Here is an 18,895-nt window from a genome sequence, read left to right as displayed (position 1 = left end):
CTGTTTCTTCAAGTCTCCACTTGGAGTGAAATTTCCCAAACTAACCTGAATAAGCCGGCCCTGTTCGTTGTGCAGAGTGCTGAGCTCCTGTCCAATGTTGCTCTGGCCTTGTCTCAGCGCGTTGTACTCCATCTTCAGCTGACTGGCATGGGCGGACAGCTTGGCCACCTCCTCAGCCAGTTTAACAAGCAGAGCCCGATCTTGCCCTTTCACTGACTTCAGATCAGTGTCATGGTCGCTGAGCGAGTGCAGTAGCGAGGTCTGCACACCCTCTAGACGCAGGAAGTTATTGTTGTAGTCAGGGCAGTTGGGGTCAATGAAGATGTTGATGCGGGAGCCGTCACCTCTCTCGATGGTTACCAGGGCATTACCCTCATCCTGGTTAGTGCTGATGAGAGGGGGGCCATCCGGGCCGCTGGGTGCTTGGGAATGGTTCATCAGAAGGATGATCCCGGTTACTGTGACAGCCAGTAACACAGCAACAAAGAGCAGGATGGTGCATAGGAGATAGCTACAGCTCATCCTCTGTAGAAAAACAGATATAACAAGACGCATTAGCATACAGAAATAAAAGACAAGTCTGAAAAGAAGCATTAAAATGACCAGCACGTCAAAGACAGTCGGAATTTATTTATTTTTTTTCATTTTAATCTCAAATACAACTCCGTAAAGCTGATACATAAGTAATACACGCTGATTAAACTTGCAGGAGGCCATATCAAATCTGATATACACCGATAACACAGATTCAAAAGTAGGTTCCTCACAACTGCAGCTTACAAATTTCTAAAAATCCCTGTTGAGCATTAAACATGTATGGATATGCTTCTTGAAAATTTAATCTGCTATTATGTAATACCTGAAGACTCCCAAATGCATAAATGCAGGCTTTACACAAAGGTGTTTATAAAAGACGGAAAATAAATTGTATTTGCTCGGTTGCCTAAGACCTAATCATCATCCCTTGCTCCAGATAATTTAAGTCAGGATGATAGTATTCATAGCACATGAATGCAACCTCAACCAGTAGGAAACTCTGGATTTTCTCTGAGCCCGGACTTTCTGAATTGGGGATGTTTTGATAAAGAATTGTGGCGAATGCAAACTGATATTGGAGGTAATTACATTTTTATTTTGAGTGCGCTGTTTGGTTTGCAGTGAATGTATTTAGAAAAGCTACAAAGCTAAAATACTACTCATTTAACTTGTTTAAGAAGCAACTAAACTACATTCTCTGTGCATTTTATCATTCTAGTTCTCCCACAGGTAAATCACCAATTACACATAATGTGCATCATTTGCTCCTCATTATGTACTAGAGATAATATATATTGTGAATATATGAAATTTCTCACATCATCATTATGACCTCTGGGACTTTGAATCAGTATATAATTCCGTTCATGAATTTACATACCCTTTGGAGAATATGCAAGGTGTTAATAATTTTAACAAAATAAGAGTGGTGATTAAAAAATGCATGTTATTTTTTATTTACTACTCTACTGGATAAGCAGTTTCACACAGATGTTTACATAGAGTCCACCAAGACAAAATAATAACTGAATTTACATAAATTAACTAGTTCAAAAGTTCACATACCCTTGAATCGTAATACTGTGTTGGAGGATCAACAACTGTTTTGTTTTGCAAGGTGTTCCTGAGTTCCTTGTTTGTCCTGAGTAGTGAAACATCCCACTGTTCTTCAGGAAAAATGCAATTAACTGAACCCTTAGCAGTGACTGCATGATTTTGAGATCCATCTTCTCACAATGAAGACAACTGAGGGAGGACTCAACTATTACAAAAGGTGAAAACATCACTGACGCTCAAGAAGGAAACACAATGCATTAAGAGCTGGGAGTGCAAACTTTGATTGAGCTGTAATTATTTATTATTTTGTTAAAAGATTATATATTTTTTCATTTAGTACTGCCCTTCGGAAACTATGTGGATGTTTACATGTTTCCCAAAAGACAAAATAAGAACAATTTACACAGATAATCCAATAAAAAAAAGAAGCCATCAATACATATTTTCAGAATACAGAAAACACTGTAAATTAGTGCTAGCATTTGAGAAAGAAAAATAATTACGTACATGATATGCTGATCAATCAAATCCAATTAGCCACAAAAACAAAAATTAATATTAGTACAATATGAGCAAATTTTACTCAGAAATCGTAAGCAAATTTCACAGATAATTACAAAGAAACAGCATTTATTTATGTACAAAACCTAAATACAACTATATATATATATATATATATATATATATATATATATATATATATATATATATACACACACACATGCATACTTACATATAACTTTCCATTTCCATTCTGTTTATTTCCATACTATTCTATTTCCAAATCTGCTTTCAATTTGGGCAGGAGCCACGATTAATTGCATTCATTTTTGTATCACACAATTGATAACCCTACTTTAAATGCACAGTTTTCAAACATAAGATGCACCTCACTGTGGTTGAGATGCATGTAAGCTTCTGTTCATCTTATTGTGCATTAAAAATGTAGCATAAAACCAGAACCAGTGTACATTAGAAAGAGGAGTGGGAGTAGATAATTTGTGAACACTTTACACTGATTTCTGTGATTGCCCAGGGCCCAAGCGGTGGGCTGGAATATAAACGATAAGATGAGCAGTGTTTCCTTTGAGGATCTAGGAAGGCAAATCCCCACAGGGCAAAAGACTAGAAACTACAGACATAAGCCTTACAGCTCAATATTACGGTTTGGTTAAGTGCCCAGAGTTGACAACTCTCTCATCTACGTGAGTGTGTGCCAGCATGCGGACGTGTGTGTGTGTGTGTGTGTGTGCATTCGGCAACAAACACAGATATAACAACAAATGAAGTGAAGAACATTTGATGGGAAACTGGGGACTGCCACACAGGCACTGGAATTGACTTGCTTATCATTTTGCCTTGTCTTTTTATTCACGGGGACCCTGCATTGCTTGCCCCGCTGTTATACAAGTGCCACTTCAATATTCCACTTGACAGCGGGTGTCGGTCCCTCGTGTGAGCTTTGAGTACATTTTGTGTATTTATTTGTCGCACTTTTACATATATGCCAGAGTGACTCAATGCTCATGTGCAGTAGTGCCATTTATGAATGAAATTAAATCACTGACACTCAGATCAGAAGAAATAAATATTTCAGGTCAGTTGAATTGTTCAGATTTCTATTTGACAGCATAATCACTGGCCCCAGCACAGAAAAGATTATAAATATAAACATTTTAGAAATTATATTAGAAATTAATATAGCCTATATAATTCATATAGTCTTTTTTGTGCTGAGGCCAGTGAATATGTTGGTAAACAGAAATTTGAACAATTGGGCTGACCATGTAAGCAACGATATTTCATTAAATTAATCATTTTTAAATTTAAAAATTTAAAAATACATTCATTGTTTTATACTTATTTGTAAATTATGAACTAAGTAATTAATAATACATAATTTAAAATTATTTAGCATATGTTTTTTAAATATTATTTATTAGCATTTTTAAATATATCTTTATCGTGTTTTAAACTTGCTTTATAAGAAAAGAAAAAATGCAATAAAGAAAATGTGCAATAAAAACTAAATTAAGACAACAACAAAAAAAAAGAAAGAAAAGAAAAGAAAAAATACACAGCAAAATAATACTTCAAGGTTCATGATTTTTAACCTATTCAAATCCATGCAAAAAAAAATAAAACATTTTAACATGTCAGGCTACTCAATAAATTTATCCTAGTTGACAGGTTTAAAATGTTTTTTGCAATCCTATGTAACAGAAAACTAAATGTTTGAGGCATTATAATGCATGTGCATGTTCAAAGAAGTAAGATATAGTGATGGCACAATTGGGCATGTGACAGTTAAACTATTGCCTATTTATAGCTTATATTGCTTATAGCTTATAAACTATATATATTTCACGCTTTACATGTTACCCTTGGGAAATATCATCAGGAAACACGGGGTTAGCTTTGACTGTTATGCTGATGATACTCAGCTCAGCTGATACTGATAATACTCAGCTCTATATCCCGGTGAAACACACCAAATTGAGAAACTTATGGAATGCATAGTCGATATAAAAAACTGGATGACGAGTAATTTCTTACTGCTAAATTCTGAAAAAACAGAGGTGTTAATTATCGGACCTAAAACCCCCACAAGAAATAACCTGGAACATTGTCTAACACTTGATGGCTGCTCTGTCGATTCTTTGTCATCAGTCAGGAACCTAGGTGTGCTATTCGATAGCAATCTCTCCTTTGACAGCCACGTTTCTAGCATTTGTAAAACTGCTTTTTTTCCATCTTAAAAATGTATCTAAACTGAGACCTATGCTCTCAATGTCAAATGCAGAAATGTTAATTCATGTGTTTATGACCTCAAGGTTAGATTATTGTAATGCTTTATTGGGTGGTTGTTCTGCACGCTTAATAAACAATCTACAAATGGTTCAAAATGCAGCAGCTAGAGTTCTTACTAGAACCAGGAATTATGACCACATTAGCCGGTTCTGTCAACACTGCACTGGCTCCCTATTAAACATCGTATAGATTTTAAAATCGTGTTAATTACTTATAAAGCCCTGAATGGTTTAGCTCCTCAGTACTTGAGCGAGCTCTTATCACATTATAGTCCTTCACGGCCACTACATTCTCAAAACTCTGGCCATTTGATAATACCTAGGATATCAAAATCAACTGCAGGCGGCAGATCCTTTTCCTATTTAGCACCCAAACTCTGGAACAATCTACCTAATACTGTTCGGGAGGCAGACACACTCTGTCAGTTTAAATCTAGATTAAAGACCCATCTCTTTAACCTGGCTTACACATAATACACTAATACGATTCTATTATTCAAATCCGTTAAAGGATTGTTAGGCTGCATTAATTAGGTCAACCAGAACCGGGAACACTTCCCATAACACATGATGTACTCGTTACATCGTAAGAAGATTGACATCTATGCTAATATTAGTCTGTTTCTTTCTTATTCCGAGGTCACCGTAGCCACCCGATCCAATCCGTATCCAGCCCAGATGGTGGATCAGCACCTAGAGACGACCTCTACAGCCCTGAACGTCAGCGGAGATCAGGACACCTAGATGAGACAGAGACAGGACCCCGTCACCTAAGCCCCTTTCACACAGAGATTCTGGAAAATACACGCGTAATGTGTTCCGGCAATTGTTCGCGGATCGTTAGATTTTGGTTCATTCACACTGCCAGTGATTTTCCGGAATCTGTACGTGTGTTCACACACAACCCGTAAAGACATTTCATGTGACGTGTATAATGCCCCGCGCACCATTTCACTAAACTGGCAAATGAAAAAAAAAAAAAACTAAACTGGTGAACGATTTCAGCTTCAGCGAGGATAGTGAGGAGCTCCGATCGCTGCTTCATTCCAGTTTACACATTTTTCATTGTGTGAACTTTGATCTGCCTTCAAAACACCCGGTAAAAGAGTCGCATGATAACGTGCGTCATCAGACTTTACGGCATTGATCCGGCATTGTTCACACAGCACTCGTTCCGGGACTGAACCCGGCAATGTTACTAGGTCCCCAACCCGAGATTGATCCCGGAATCAATCCCGGGACGTTGTTGCGTTCACACAGAAGGCACTCCGGCAATTTTCCGGGACCAACGTGCAGTGTGAAAGGGGCTCTAGACAGCCATTGGGGAAAGACCACTGGAACCAGTTGAGCCCTTACAATCTGACTTTGCTGCAGTTGGAACAAACTGCTGGTTCGTCTGGCCAGTGGAGAACTGGCCCCCCAACTGAGCCTGCTTTCTCCCAAGGTTTTTTTCTCCATTCTGTCACCAATGGAGTTTTGGTTCCTTGCTGCTGTCGCCTCTGGCTTGCTTTGTTGGGGACACTTCATTTCCAGTGATATCGTCGACCTGATTGCACAGATACTATTTAAACTGAACTGAGCTGGACGATGCCATCACTGAATTCAATAATGAAATTCCATTAACTGAAAATTGAGTGTTTAATCTTGTCATTTTACATTATTGACACACTATTTTCCTAAAATGATATTGTGCAGTTGCTTTGACACAATTTATATTGTTAAAAGCGCTATATAAAAAAGGTGACTTGACTTGACTATAGCTATAGATCAGAGTTCTTCAACAGAGTATGGCGCTAACAACACCAAGGTCATGGGTCTGACAGGAAATGCATTCACTGGAGAAGAAAAAGAAAACATAACTTGAATGCACTTTAAGCTTCTTTGGAAAAAATCTTCTGCCAAATATATAAATGTAAATGAGGTGGTCCTACATTTCCATGTGAAGTTAAATCACCAAGTGCTGTACACTCGCATATACGCAAACACACTCCCACAAACGCAATAAAAATCCATATACCCTCTGAGATGTTGATTTAGCAGTCACTGCGGTGAATAACAGCCCCTGCTCTCGTGAAAAAGTTCCAGTAAAACACATCTAAATTTACAATGCCTGTGTTCTGTCCTTAATGGATACATTAATTTGCAGAGAATATTCTATTTCTATACTTGTGTGATAAAGTATCTCTTTACAAGACACCTATGAACAAAAGCAAAAGTGCAGCCCAGTGAAGAGGGCCCTATTCCCGCACAGAGAGCAGACATTGTCATATTTATTTTAAAGATAATTAATGTGCACAAAAGACTCCGGCCTACTTCATCATGCAGCAGCAGACGAGAGCGGTCTCAGATCAATTTGTTACAATAAAGTAACAATACCTGCTGTCTGCAGAAATTAGCCAGGCTTATATCTGACCCCTCCGCTGCGGGCGTATCGCATGCAGCCGCGCGGCAACAAAGACGTGGGCGAGACCTGGCTTTTCCCTCCAGAGCAGCCCTGCGAGAAATCCTCACCAACACAATGAGGCAGCAAGCACGTCCATTCTATGTACGTGCACACCATCAATCTTGCTCTTCTTCATTGTGATAGAGCCTCTCTACGGGTGTTTAGGAGAAAAACCGAGGGCTCGTAAACATTCGGTCGCCGTTCCACGACCTGCATCTTAACTAGACGGAGGGCCCTGACTGTGGCCGTCTTCGGAGGCGTCTATGCACCTTTACTTCCCTCTCACAGTCTAGTGGGCAGCAGGTATTCAGATGCCCCCTGAGCAGACACAGGTTGAGATTAGAGGGTCACGCTTAGCTGAGCGCAGACAATATTTGATAAGGGCTTTTATCTGTCGCGCTGAGACGAGGCTCTTGAATGAGAAGAGGTGAAACAGAGGAGCCTGCAAACAAAAACACTGCTGCATTTTTTCCAACGCCCTCTTTAGACCTGTAAGACACACAGCGGATCGACACAGATACCAGCCGCAGGAACTGAGAGGGAGGTCAAGCGCATTGACACACTTGGAATGTCACATGACCAGAGCTGGTGATTGCTTATTCGGGGAGATGTAGATGAGGTGTTGGGTTCTCCTCTTGACACTGGTTTCCGACAAAAGAAAATGCACAAGAAATAATGCATCGCCTGGCTATAATAAAGCAAAATTAAAGTAAGATCACTAAGAGACAACAATAAGATTAAATAGAATTTAATGGAGAGGAAACCCTAGTAATTCAGATATATTCTGATTCAGAATTGTGCAAAATCCAGAAATGAAGAACTGACTTCTTATTTCAATTAATTTGTGTAAATTTTAATTTAAAGGGATAGTTCACCCAAAACTTTAAATTCTGTCATTAATTACTCACCCTTCATTCATCTTCGGAACACAAATTAAGATATTTTGGATGAAATAAAGGAGCTTTCTGACCCTCCATAGACAGCATGGAGGACTCCATAGACAACTACCACATTCAAGGCCCAGAAAGGACATTGTTAAAATAGCTTAAAATTGGATTTCATCAAAAATATCTTAATTTGTGTTCCGAAGATGAACAAAGGTCTTATGGGTTTGAAACAACATGAGGGTGAGTAATTAATGACAGAATTTTCATTGTTGGATGAACTATGGCCACATGCTACAGAAAGTTAAGTTGGAATTTGAATGGGAAAGACAGAAACGATAAAATATTAAATATGAAATATGATATTAAAAATATTAAATATGAAAAAGTGGCATTCAAAATACAGTTCATCAACTCAAATCTAAATTTAAATTCAAATTCTGCATCCTGTTGGCTACCTCAATTCATACTTATATTAAAAGGCTTTCTCAATTCAATTTAGAATGGTGCACAACCTTAGTCTCCTCTAAAGTTTCAGGACACATCGAGGAAGATCCTTCAAGGATCCGTCCTAGAGGAGAGGGGCATCTAGCGGAAATCATATCAGCTACCACTTGGCCGTCTCAGGGTTCTTCTGTTTAAAGTAATTTAAGAGAAACATCTGACAAAAAGTTAAAATATAATTGAAGTCCATTAAGTCTCCAGAGCTATGAAAAAGCAACCTCCAAGCTATAAAATGTCCCCCGGGTGGTTTCGCTCACCATAACTTTAATTGTAGGTTATATACCAGTAGTTGAGATACCAGGGAAAACGGTTTTCTCTCTGTTCCTGAAAACTATGACTCTCTTTTTGGAAGGGGCAGCATCCTACCCTTGAGACACATATGGTTTAATCATAATTCAATCAATACTAAAATAACAACCCTAAACCTCATTGCATTTGTGTGCCCTTCTAATCTTATAAATGCAGCTCTGCCAGTTACAAACCACGAGACTGTGAACTGCCTCAGGTTTATATTGGTTTTTCAATGAATGCATGCATTCTAAAGGGTTCTCAATACAATGAACTGCCAGCAAGGTTGCAGGCACTTTCAATAGCGATTCACAGTCTGCTCGGCTTAGCTTCATTGTAAGGCCAAAGCTTTTAAAGTCACTTTTTTAGGTGTCATATGTTCTAATATGTACCATAATGTTGTTGTAAAGATGACCATAAAACTAGCCAGGTATTAGTGAAAATTAAACAACACTAAGCTTTTGAAAACCTTCATAGAAGTATAAATCCAGGCTATGAATGTAGCATGTGAGAAGATGTAGCATGTGAATAGCAGATATATTTCAATGGCTTAGCATCACTGTTGATTCCTTGGGCCTCTGAAAAGCAGTAATTTCTGATTTCAACATGGTAAATTGATTGTGGAGTGAATTTTACCTTAGTATTTGTACCAGTGGTCAGTCTACCTTCTACTCTGCTAAACTTAAAGGAACACAAGTATGTCAACATTTGCACAGCCAGTTTATTAATATATGTTACGAAGAACCATCTTTGCGAGATAGACTGTAAGTTAAAGTCCTCACTTAACAGATGGAAAAGGGCTTAAATATAAACATTTAATAATGTTTGTACTGTACATGCAAGGATAACAGGCAGACAGGACAGCACTTCCGGTCAGCACCTGATAACAAACTTGATGATGTTTATCACAATATTTGCTTTAGCTCAGGAGTTGCTTTATCTTGCAATACAAATCTACAGCTCTTGCTGAAATATCGGGGTGCCTCAAGACTCTAATCTAGGCCCGACCTAATCTTTTTATAAGAGCTTAAGTTAGAAAGATGCTCTACCAGCTGTGCACATACATTGGGAGGGTGAAATAAACAGGCTGGCAGTCAGACGTATGTAGTTACTCTTTCCCCTGAGGCACAGATCTTCCTGATTTAAGAGTGCTGGGTATTCATTAACTACTGTACGGGTCTTCATGAGTGACCTTTTAAAGTTCTCAATGCTTCAGCAGAAAACCAATCCCAGACAGACGAAAAAGCATCTGCTAATGTGTACGTAACTTGACCTACTAACAGCATACATTCAGAATATATGCTATTTATATTCATTAGGGTTGAGAACTGAGAAAGGGGTCTTATTCAGAACTGAAAAAAGCTGAATGATTTATATGTTTTGGTTCTGGAAATGGCATGTATTCTTTTCACTCTTTTTAACCGGTTATTTTTCGTGAATCAAAAACCCTTCAGAATCAGTCCAGTTATTTTATGAAAAAAATGAATGATGCTACCAAATTTATCTGGTTTAATAAAAAAACAAAAATAGCTTAAAAACAAAATAAACATTTTTTATTTATATATAGTTCTTAAGGAAGCCAGTTTCCACCACTGAATAAAAAATAAAAAAGGTTATTGTGACTTTTTATCTCACAATTCTGACTTTTTTTCACAGAATTGTGAGATATAAACTCGCAATTGCGAGTTATAAAGTCAGAATTGCGAAATATAAAATCAAAATCTGCCTTTTTTTCTCAGAATTGCGTGATATAAACTCACAATTGCGAGTTATACAGTCTGAATTACGATTTATAAAGTCAATAAAAACTCGCAATTCCGCCTTTTTTACTCGCAATTCTGACTTTTTTCTCGATGATTCGATGCTTCGATAGGAGGAGCCTGATTCGACTCCCAATCTCACAGTCGAATATTCGCGGGGTGTTATGATCATGCCATTTTGGCTATTATGGGGGTGCTCAAATGTCTGATTTCACATATAACTACCGTTTTTTTCCCAATAAGTTAATACAGCCTATTAAGATAATGCTGTAAATAAGAATCTGAAAAGAAATAAGCTTTAGATAAATATTGTAACATGCGTAAATAAATCCAACCACCCCTATAGATTTAAGTTTCACTTTCCATAATCCGTGACCGACAGAGGATCTTGGCGGCAGGGATTTAAATCTTTAACAAGACTCAAACTGACACAGGCAGAGTGAAAGACTGGATTTTTTCAATCAGGTAGGGTACAAGTGATTTCAAAACATTTCAGCAGGTTTATATATATCGTGCATATAGTATTATTTATCTCGTATAAGATGCATTTGGTTGAGTTGCGGTAAAGCGCTTCACTGTACATCTCGCCAGTACGCAGCGCGAGCAGTACAAACAACAATGCAGAATATTAATAACTACGACTGGGACTGTCATATACATAACATTATAATGAGAACACTATGATAATAAAACGTATTTACAGTTGAATTTTTAGTTGCCGTGTTTCTGCACGTTGTTGGGTGAAGAACGCTTTCATAACAAGAGTTAATTCAGAGCCGTGCAGACACGTTCACTTCTGCATTCGGGGCATTTTGTGCAGATAAGTCGTAATATTAACGTTATGTTGTATAAATAACAAAGCGTATTCTATATAGATAAGATGATAAGTTAAATTCCGTTGATTAAAAACCTGCTATCAAATGCTTTATTCTATTGGTCATCTATAGCGCACGCAGCAAAAAAACAGAAATGCAGAATATTAAACTGTCATATCCATAACGTTATAATGAGGGCACTGTTGTAAAAAAATATTGTGAATTCTTAGGGTTTCCCTGACGTTTAATGCTAACTATCTTTTAATCAAAACATAAAACATTATTTTTGTATCTGCGAGGCGTCCATTACACATTTTCCCTGTGTGTTATGTGAAAATTCCGATTCGACTGTGAAAATCCTTAGTCAGGGACACGCCTAATCTCGGAGTTCTGACTTTATTTCTCAGATTTGTTATATTTTTGTTCTATATAATTCTGAAATTATCTCATCACTTGCTAGCAAAATGCAAAATAAAAAATAGATGTTTCTATCTCAAAAGTACTGAAAGATTCTAAAAAGACGCTAATAAAGACGCTAATATTGTTCAATATTAATACAATATTGGTATTAAAGATAGTACAATATAGTTCAGAATACATTTATTAAAGTTTTGGATGCTTAAGTGAAGTGACATTCAGCCAAGTGTGGTGACCCATACTCGGAATTTGTGCTCTGCATTTAACCCATCCAACGTGCACACACATAGCAGTGAACACACACACCGTGAACACACACCCGGAGCAGTGGGCAGCCATTTATGCTGCAGTCGTGGTATTGAGGGTGGAGAGAGCGCTGGACATTCACTCCCCCCACCTACAATCCCTGCCGGCCTGAGACTCGAACCTGCAACCTTTGGATTACAAGTCTGACTCTCTAACCATTAGGCCACGACTTAAAACTCATTAAAACTTTATTTCCTTTTTTTCTGATTGTCATTGTCAAAAGAACACAAATGAATAAATGTAATGCATCATTTACTGTAAATTTCAAATGTTGATCTTTTTTTTGTCCTAAAAACCGGCATATATCACATATTTAACATTTATATTGCACTCAGGTTCATGCTGCTGACACGGTTTATATCAAGGTTTCAACCGAAGACCCCTAGAGCACTTTCAGACCCTTCAAAAACACACAAGTCTTAAATGTGGTCAAGCTCCAGTTGTTTTACAAATGAGACACTTGTAAGGCCAAACGCCTGAAAGCAACGCCCGTCAACACGCATTAAAGGATCACTACGCCATTCGTCCTGAATTACACAGCAACCCGAGGTTTAAAAATTATCTTGTGATACAACATGAAAGCAGAAATGCCAACGAGTAAGTCTTAGCGCTTTGGGCAGACCAGATGTAGGGGATTATTGGCCACACAACTCTAGCGCTTCTTCTCCAGTTCATTTATCACTAACGTTGCATGGCAGTAAGTCGCGGGACCCTGAGCACTGACTCACTACAAGATCCGCACTGCCGCAGCCACACAAATCAAAACACACACACATGCGTTCACACATACAAGCACAATTTGTGCTGGCTCAGAATATGTGACTTCATTAGCCGGTTTGAAATGATAAATAGTTTATTGTGCGAGGGGGGGCATGTCCGAGGCTGTCAAAAGCAGACTGTTCCTCCCCCTCCACCAAGGCTATTAAAATGGCATCTTGCTAAAGTGTAAAACTGCTTGTCTGAGCCAATAGGTGATGACATCCTGAGAAGGGCTCTCTGCATATCTTTGAAATATCTCACGAGCATCTCCGAAGCAGATAACTGCACCTCGCCGACAATCTGAGAAGTTCGTAGAGGGTCACAGCGATGCAACGTCCTCGTTGTAGCCTGAGGTGAATGATAAAAATGATTCTGCTTCCCGTGTAGGGCGAGACGGGTAGACAAGGCAGGGGATATGACTTCAAAATGAACCTCGTAGCACTCATACAGTTAATTAAAACGGAAAGGAAACAATGGTTCCCCAACTGTAGCGATGTCAAACTAAGATCTATACAAGCGTGGGTCAAAAACAGCATTCTTTGTATAAAAATTGCAGGTCTTTCTGCGTAAAAGCACAATGTTGTCTTATCGAAGGCATTTGCAGAGAAGCGGTCAGACTTTGAGCTCTGCGTCCTCTCACCATCTCAAAGGAAATAAGTGGGTGCCACTGCGAATAGAGGAAATCAACACTTCAACGTTACATGTTGCTTCACGAAATGGCTGTCATGTGCAGCTAAAGTGGGTCTCAAATCTCGTCCATCAATTTTTAATCATGGTCCTCCTCCACTGACCCTAAACCTCATTTCTGCAAACCTTAGATAACTTGGACTTATGTGAAAGTGTACGCCTGCTCTTTTTGTTGAATATCTCTTGCCTCTTCAGCTATAGGAAAGAAAAATCACAACTGAGCTCTCTTTAATATCGCAAATCTTTAAATGGAGACTTTTTCATGAATCTTTTAATCTCAGATTTGTTTCAGAGTTTCAGAAGGGATTTCCACAATGTCTCAAACTGGGCTCAGATTTACCAAAATGTCCACAATCAAAAATGAAAGAATTCAATATGGTCTCAAAATATCTTACAATGTTGCATAATCTTTGCTATACTTACATTTATTTATTTATTTATTTACATAGTCTTTTATTATTTAATTATTGTTGTTTTTATTTAATATAGAATAATAATAATTTATATATATAATAATAATTTTATACAATATTAAACAACAGTTTTTAACATTAATATTAGGGTTAATATATAATATATATTTTACATTAATATATACATTAATATATATTTACTGCTATATACAACAAAAAAATTTGTAACTGTAGTGTGTGTCCACTCAACTGTGTGTGTTTGCGGCTTGTGTATGTGTAACTCGGCAGAGAGGCAAGCAGCAGTGACAGTGCCTTCTCTCTGCAGGCTTGCCTGTCAGTGCACTCCAAGGACAGGCAGCGATGTGTGCAGGCAGCGATTTGTCTTTCAGGCCTCTTCTCTTCTCTCCAGAGAGCAGCTTCTGCAGGGATGCCACAAGTCACTATTCACACTCTTCCTCTCCACTCCCTAATGGCTGACACACAGAAGTCAGTTCTGGCTTTGCTCTGAAACACTGGATCAAAACTGCAAGGGACAAAAGATCAGCCTGTACACTCACACAGAGACACACACTCACGGACCAATGGAAGCCATATGACAGAAAGTAAATGCATAAGACGTAAAAGCGAACAGCGCCTCTTATTTGTGTGATGCCAGCAGTGAGTAAACACTCTCAAAATGTTATTTCGCTGTGTTCGAGCAGCAAGCAAAATGTTGTTTTGGTTGTCTTGTGCACAAGTTCAATATCCTTCACGCAAAAGTTCAAAGCAATGAGAAATTTTCAGGAGAAATCCAGTTGTGACATTTAGGTTGGGAGTCTGAAATGAACAAGATTTCAGAGGAATTTTACATAATTTTACTGAAACATTGCAAAATGCTTGGTTAAATAGAAACTAGAGAAAAAGCTTTTTTATACATCTTGCTAATTTTGGGTAAAACTGTAGAGTCGTCTACAGTGTCGTTATTGATACCTTAAAGTAAATGTATTAAAGATTATTTTATTAATTGAAATAAAGATGAAAATTAACCAAATATATTGAAATAAACAATGAAAAACTTAAAAGAAAAGAAAATTTTCCTTGGAAAATAAAATAAAGTAAAATACAAAATTAATATTTAAATAGATATTTACAAAATATTTATAAATTAACAAATTATTAAATTAATTAAAAAACTGAAAAACAAAATTCAAGATGAAATAATATAATTTAGAACAATTACAAAAGCATATAACAAAATTACTAAAACTGTAATTAAAATGAAAACTGATATTTTAAAAATAAAAGCTAATTAAAAATGTTAATAAATACTATAACAGAATATAAATAATACTAAAATAACACTGGTCATTTGGGGAAATTGCAGCAATTGTTGATTCAATTCTGAGACCGATTCTATAGCTTTAAAATTCACTGGCAGAGAAAATATGCAAAAATAAATAAATAAAAATAATTACATTTAACTGGGGCAATACCATCAAAGGTACAACAATGAATGTTAACTTCCACTAAATAGTGCATATTAGTACTTCAATGACATGAGTAAAATGATTTTTATTTTGGGGTGAACTATCCTTTTAAACTAGCTGTGCCATCTATTTATTGTCTTTCTCTTATCCCCACATTCAATTAAATTTCAATTTAAATTGAATTGAATAGAAAGCATAATGGTTTTACCCTTATATGGCTTAATACAATCCTAAAGGCCACAAAATTTGAAGTGTTTCTGCTCAGCAATTGAGAAAGAAAAAGCAAATGGAAATATTCTATCACTCATGGGAAGTCACAGCTTGTGGTGCTTAATAATGGTCATTTATTTCTGTTACAGAGAGAACCCCCCCCCCCCCCCCCCCCAGCCCCCCCAGAAAGCCATAGTTAGAAAGTTGCAGGAAATACTACTGGGAGGAAATGTCTCGCTGAAAGAATCTGAGATACATTTCCATAAAACGCTGCAGTATTGTAAGGGTCAGACAAAATGTTTTCAAGTCACATCTTTAAAAATCCAAAATAGAAGGAACAGAAGAATACTGCCAATGGAAATCTTTTTAAAATTCAGCGTATTATGCACAGACGTTCAATAAATTGCAGCTTTCACACACTTATGAACACCATCACGAAATGCACTTCGCTTCAAAATGGGAACCTTCAAGAATTAGCCGGTAATTTGCACATAGAACCCCCTGAATGGCATGCGTTTTGAACCTTGGCTTGTGCTGAGCATTTCAAATGACACAGCCGGTTAGAGCTTCACAGTGCAGAAACTAATTAGATTGTCCATAATGGATTCCATCTCACTTTATATGATGTGACTTGACAGCTGCCAACGCAGTTGTGAAGTATGTAACTGGTTTTTGTGTGTGTCTGAGGACAGTAATTCGGCCCCTTATCTCTGGCTTTCTAAGTGTATTCTTCTAAAATCCCTGTTAGTCGATGACCGGCTCTGTCCGCAGAGGTCAAATCCATTTGCGCCTCCAGCAGGTGGCATCACACCAGGATGACCCCGGGTTAGAGCGGCACCGAAAACAGCCTTTTAAAAGCCATCAGAAATCCCAAGCCACATGCACAAACTCGGAGATGTTATGTCAACACAAATGCACAGTAAAAGTAAAGGTGGGCCGGGGGGATTTAATGCCACTTGTTTTGTTAGTGACTGATGAACATGGTCCAGATTTTGGGCTGTGATGCTCATGAGAAATCCAGATGAAGACCTACAGTATTTCAATTCAATGGTTTACCTTTGGACAAAAACATCATTCGATGTTCACCATTTACAGGGTCTCCACTTGTGATATTTTCATCAACTGTTGGCAATCTGACACTTCTCTCTGTTTGCTTTCTGCTAAGCCTCATATACACAACCCGACCAATCATTCCACAAGTGAGCCATTTAACAGGACTGTTTTGTTGCATTGTAAAAATCCTATTAATGGTCACAAAACAGTTTACTGAAAAGGCTTCATGGTTGCCTAGGAAAGCAAAACAGAACGTTTCCACAACAATTTTCAATGATGACACTGGATGTTGAGAGAAAAAGCAATGCAATACCAAGCAGACACAAGAACTACTACTTGAATAAAGCCCTGAAATCTCTCAAACTGTGTACCAAGATTAGATTTTATATAACGTCACCAATTGCAAAAAAATATATACTTTTCAGATTGTTCCTGCTATTTTACATGCAGCCATTTTTTCAATCAAAGCAATCCTTTCTTTTCCTAAAGCCACCATACTGATAGTTGCAAATGATAAAACATCTACATAAAAGTCAATTACACAATTAATGCTTCTTTTTTTTTTTTTTACATATAGGATTAATGATAACGCACATTCTTTCTCATTTGGGGATTGAAAAAGCTTTATATTTTGTTATATTACTGACCAAAGTCATCTGAACGCACAACATGCTACAATTATTCAATTCAATTCAAGTTTATTTGTATAGCGCTTTTTACGATACAAATCGTTGCAAAGCAGCTCTACAGGAATTTAAGTTTCCACAATATATTTATATGTTGCAGAACCTTAATATATTTAACTTATGGCAAAATTAGGTAATTCTGTATGTTGTCTGAGCTTTGGCATCCTCTGAGGGGTTGGCATTATGAAGTCAAAATTTCCCAAGAGGAGTGATAAGTGGCATTGGCATTGATCCAGTGGTTGATTTGGATAAAGGAGTCTTTATGCTAGGCAGAAGAAAAAGGTGATCATTTAGTAATAGTGATTGAACAGTCAACTGTCCTTCATTACAAATAACAAATTAAACGCGAGTTGCATACTCAGATTACTTTTTTCCAGTAACTAGTAAGGTAACACATTACTTTTAAATTTACAAGAAAATATCTGAGTTACTTTTCCAAATAAGCAACACAAGTTACTTTGTTTTTCCATTTATTCACTGACAGCTCTCCCCATGTTGAGCGACATTGGGAGTGAGGTGCATTGCTTCAGGCTGAGGCTGATTAATTTAGCTTTTGGTGTGAAAGAGCCTTTACAGTTGCCAAAAATATAATGTTTGGGTTTTTTGCTATTAAAGAATAAATAATCATATCCCAGCTCATGTGACAAAAAGTAACTTAATGCATTATTTTCCATAAAAAAAATTAAGTTAAAGCGACTTTATGCTCAATATTTGCTTATGTAGAACATATACGGTAGTCTATTAGAGCATATATCATATGTGACCCTGGACCACAAAACCAGTCTTAAGTCTCTGGGGTATATTTGTAGCGATAACCAAAAATACATTGTATGGGTCAAAATGATTGATTTTTCTTTTATGCCAAAAATCATTAGGAAATTAAGTAAAGATCATGTTCCATGAAGATATTGTGTAAATTTCCCACAGTAAATACATCAAAACTTAATTTTTGATTAGTAATATGCATTGCAAAGAACTTCATTTGACAACTTTAATGGCTATTTTCTCAATATTTAGATTTTTTTGCACCCTCAGATTCCAAATTTTAAAATAGTTGTATCTCGGCCAAATATTGTCCTATCATAACAAACCATGGAAAGCTTATTTATTCAGTTTTCAGATGATTTATAAATCTCGATTATATATGCTTTTATGTATGCTTTATATGTCTACCCACAGAGCCTGTGTAAGAACTTTATGGTCCTCCAGGGGCTCTACAGGAATCCCTGATGGAAGAAATAATTGTTATTTCAAACAATTAGGCCAGTGCCATGTTTCAGTGAGATGTGATATGGGGGTGAAATTAGTCTGATTATTTTTCGTTCAGTCCAGTCAAATGAAGAAGGTTGTGGTTATGTTGCTAGGTGTCACATTCCAATCAGACACTTGATATATCCGTGGCCACTGTAAAGTTGGTTGGCCAGCTTTTAGTGTTACATTTACAAGAGGCTAAAATAGATGAGGTAGATCTCACCAGTAAATGCCTTATTTACTGGTCACTATTGACAGCAAACATTTGGGGAAGTTATGGAGAAACACAGCTTGCGATATAACAGGAAATCTATAGGTGCAGTCAGTGGGTGGTTGGCAGAAAGCAGAGCTGGATGTCGTAATGAGCAATGCCTTAGATATAAGGTTCTGCGAGACATTACACAGGGCAGAATGGCCATTAACATCCTCTCTATATGGCTTCAAGCTAAAAGGAGCTGTCAGCAAAGCTCCAGTTTTCCAAATGTAGCCCCTATCATCTATATGCAACACTGTTGTATCTGCAGAAAATCATCTCCTCTTCAGTTCAATT

General features: G+C 37.3%; 1 protein-coding gene across 1 annotated transcript in view; it reads right to left on the bottom strand.

Annotated features, from left to right (window-relative positions):
• LOC306849376 (fibrinogen C domain-containing protein 1-like) overlaps window positions 1–18,895 on the bottom strand; it is a 113,819-nt gene that overhangs the window by 85,829 nt on the left and 9,095 nt on the right. The window contains exon 3 of the mRNA XM_079384340.1: window positions 46–525. Coding sequence (XP_079240466.1) covers window positions 46–525 — 480 coding nt within the window. The remainder of the gene's footprint in view (window positions 1–45; window positions 526–18,895) is intronic.

This window comes from Barbus barbus (genome assembly GCF_936440315.1).
Source record: "Barbus barbus genome assembly, chromosome: 29".
In the NCBI taxonomy this organism is placed as follows: domain Eukaryota; kingdom Metazoa; phylum Chordata; class Actinopteri; order Cypriniformes; family Cyprinidae; genus Barbus; species Barbus barbus.
Note: the sequence above shows the minus strand (reverse complement) of the source record. Positions and strands in the feature narration are given on the sequence as shown.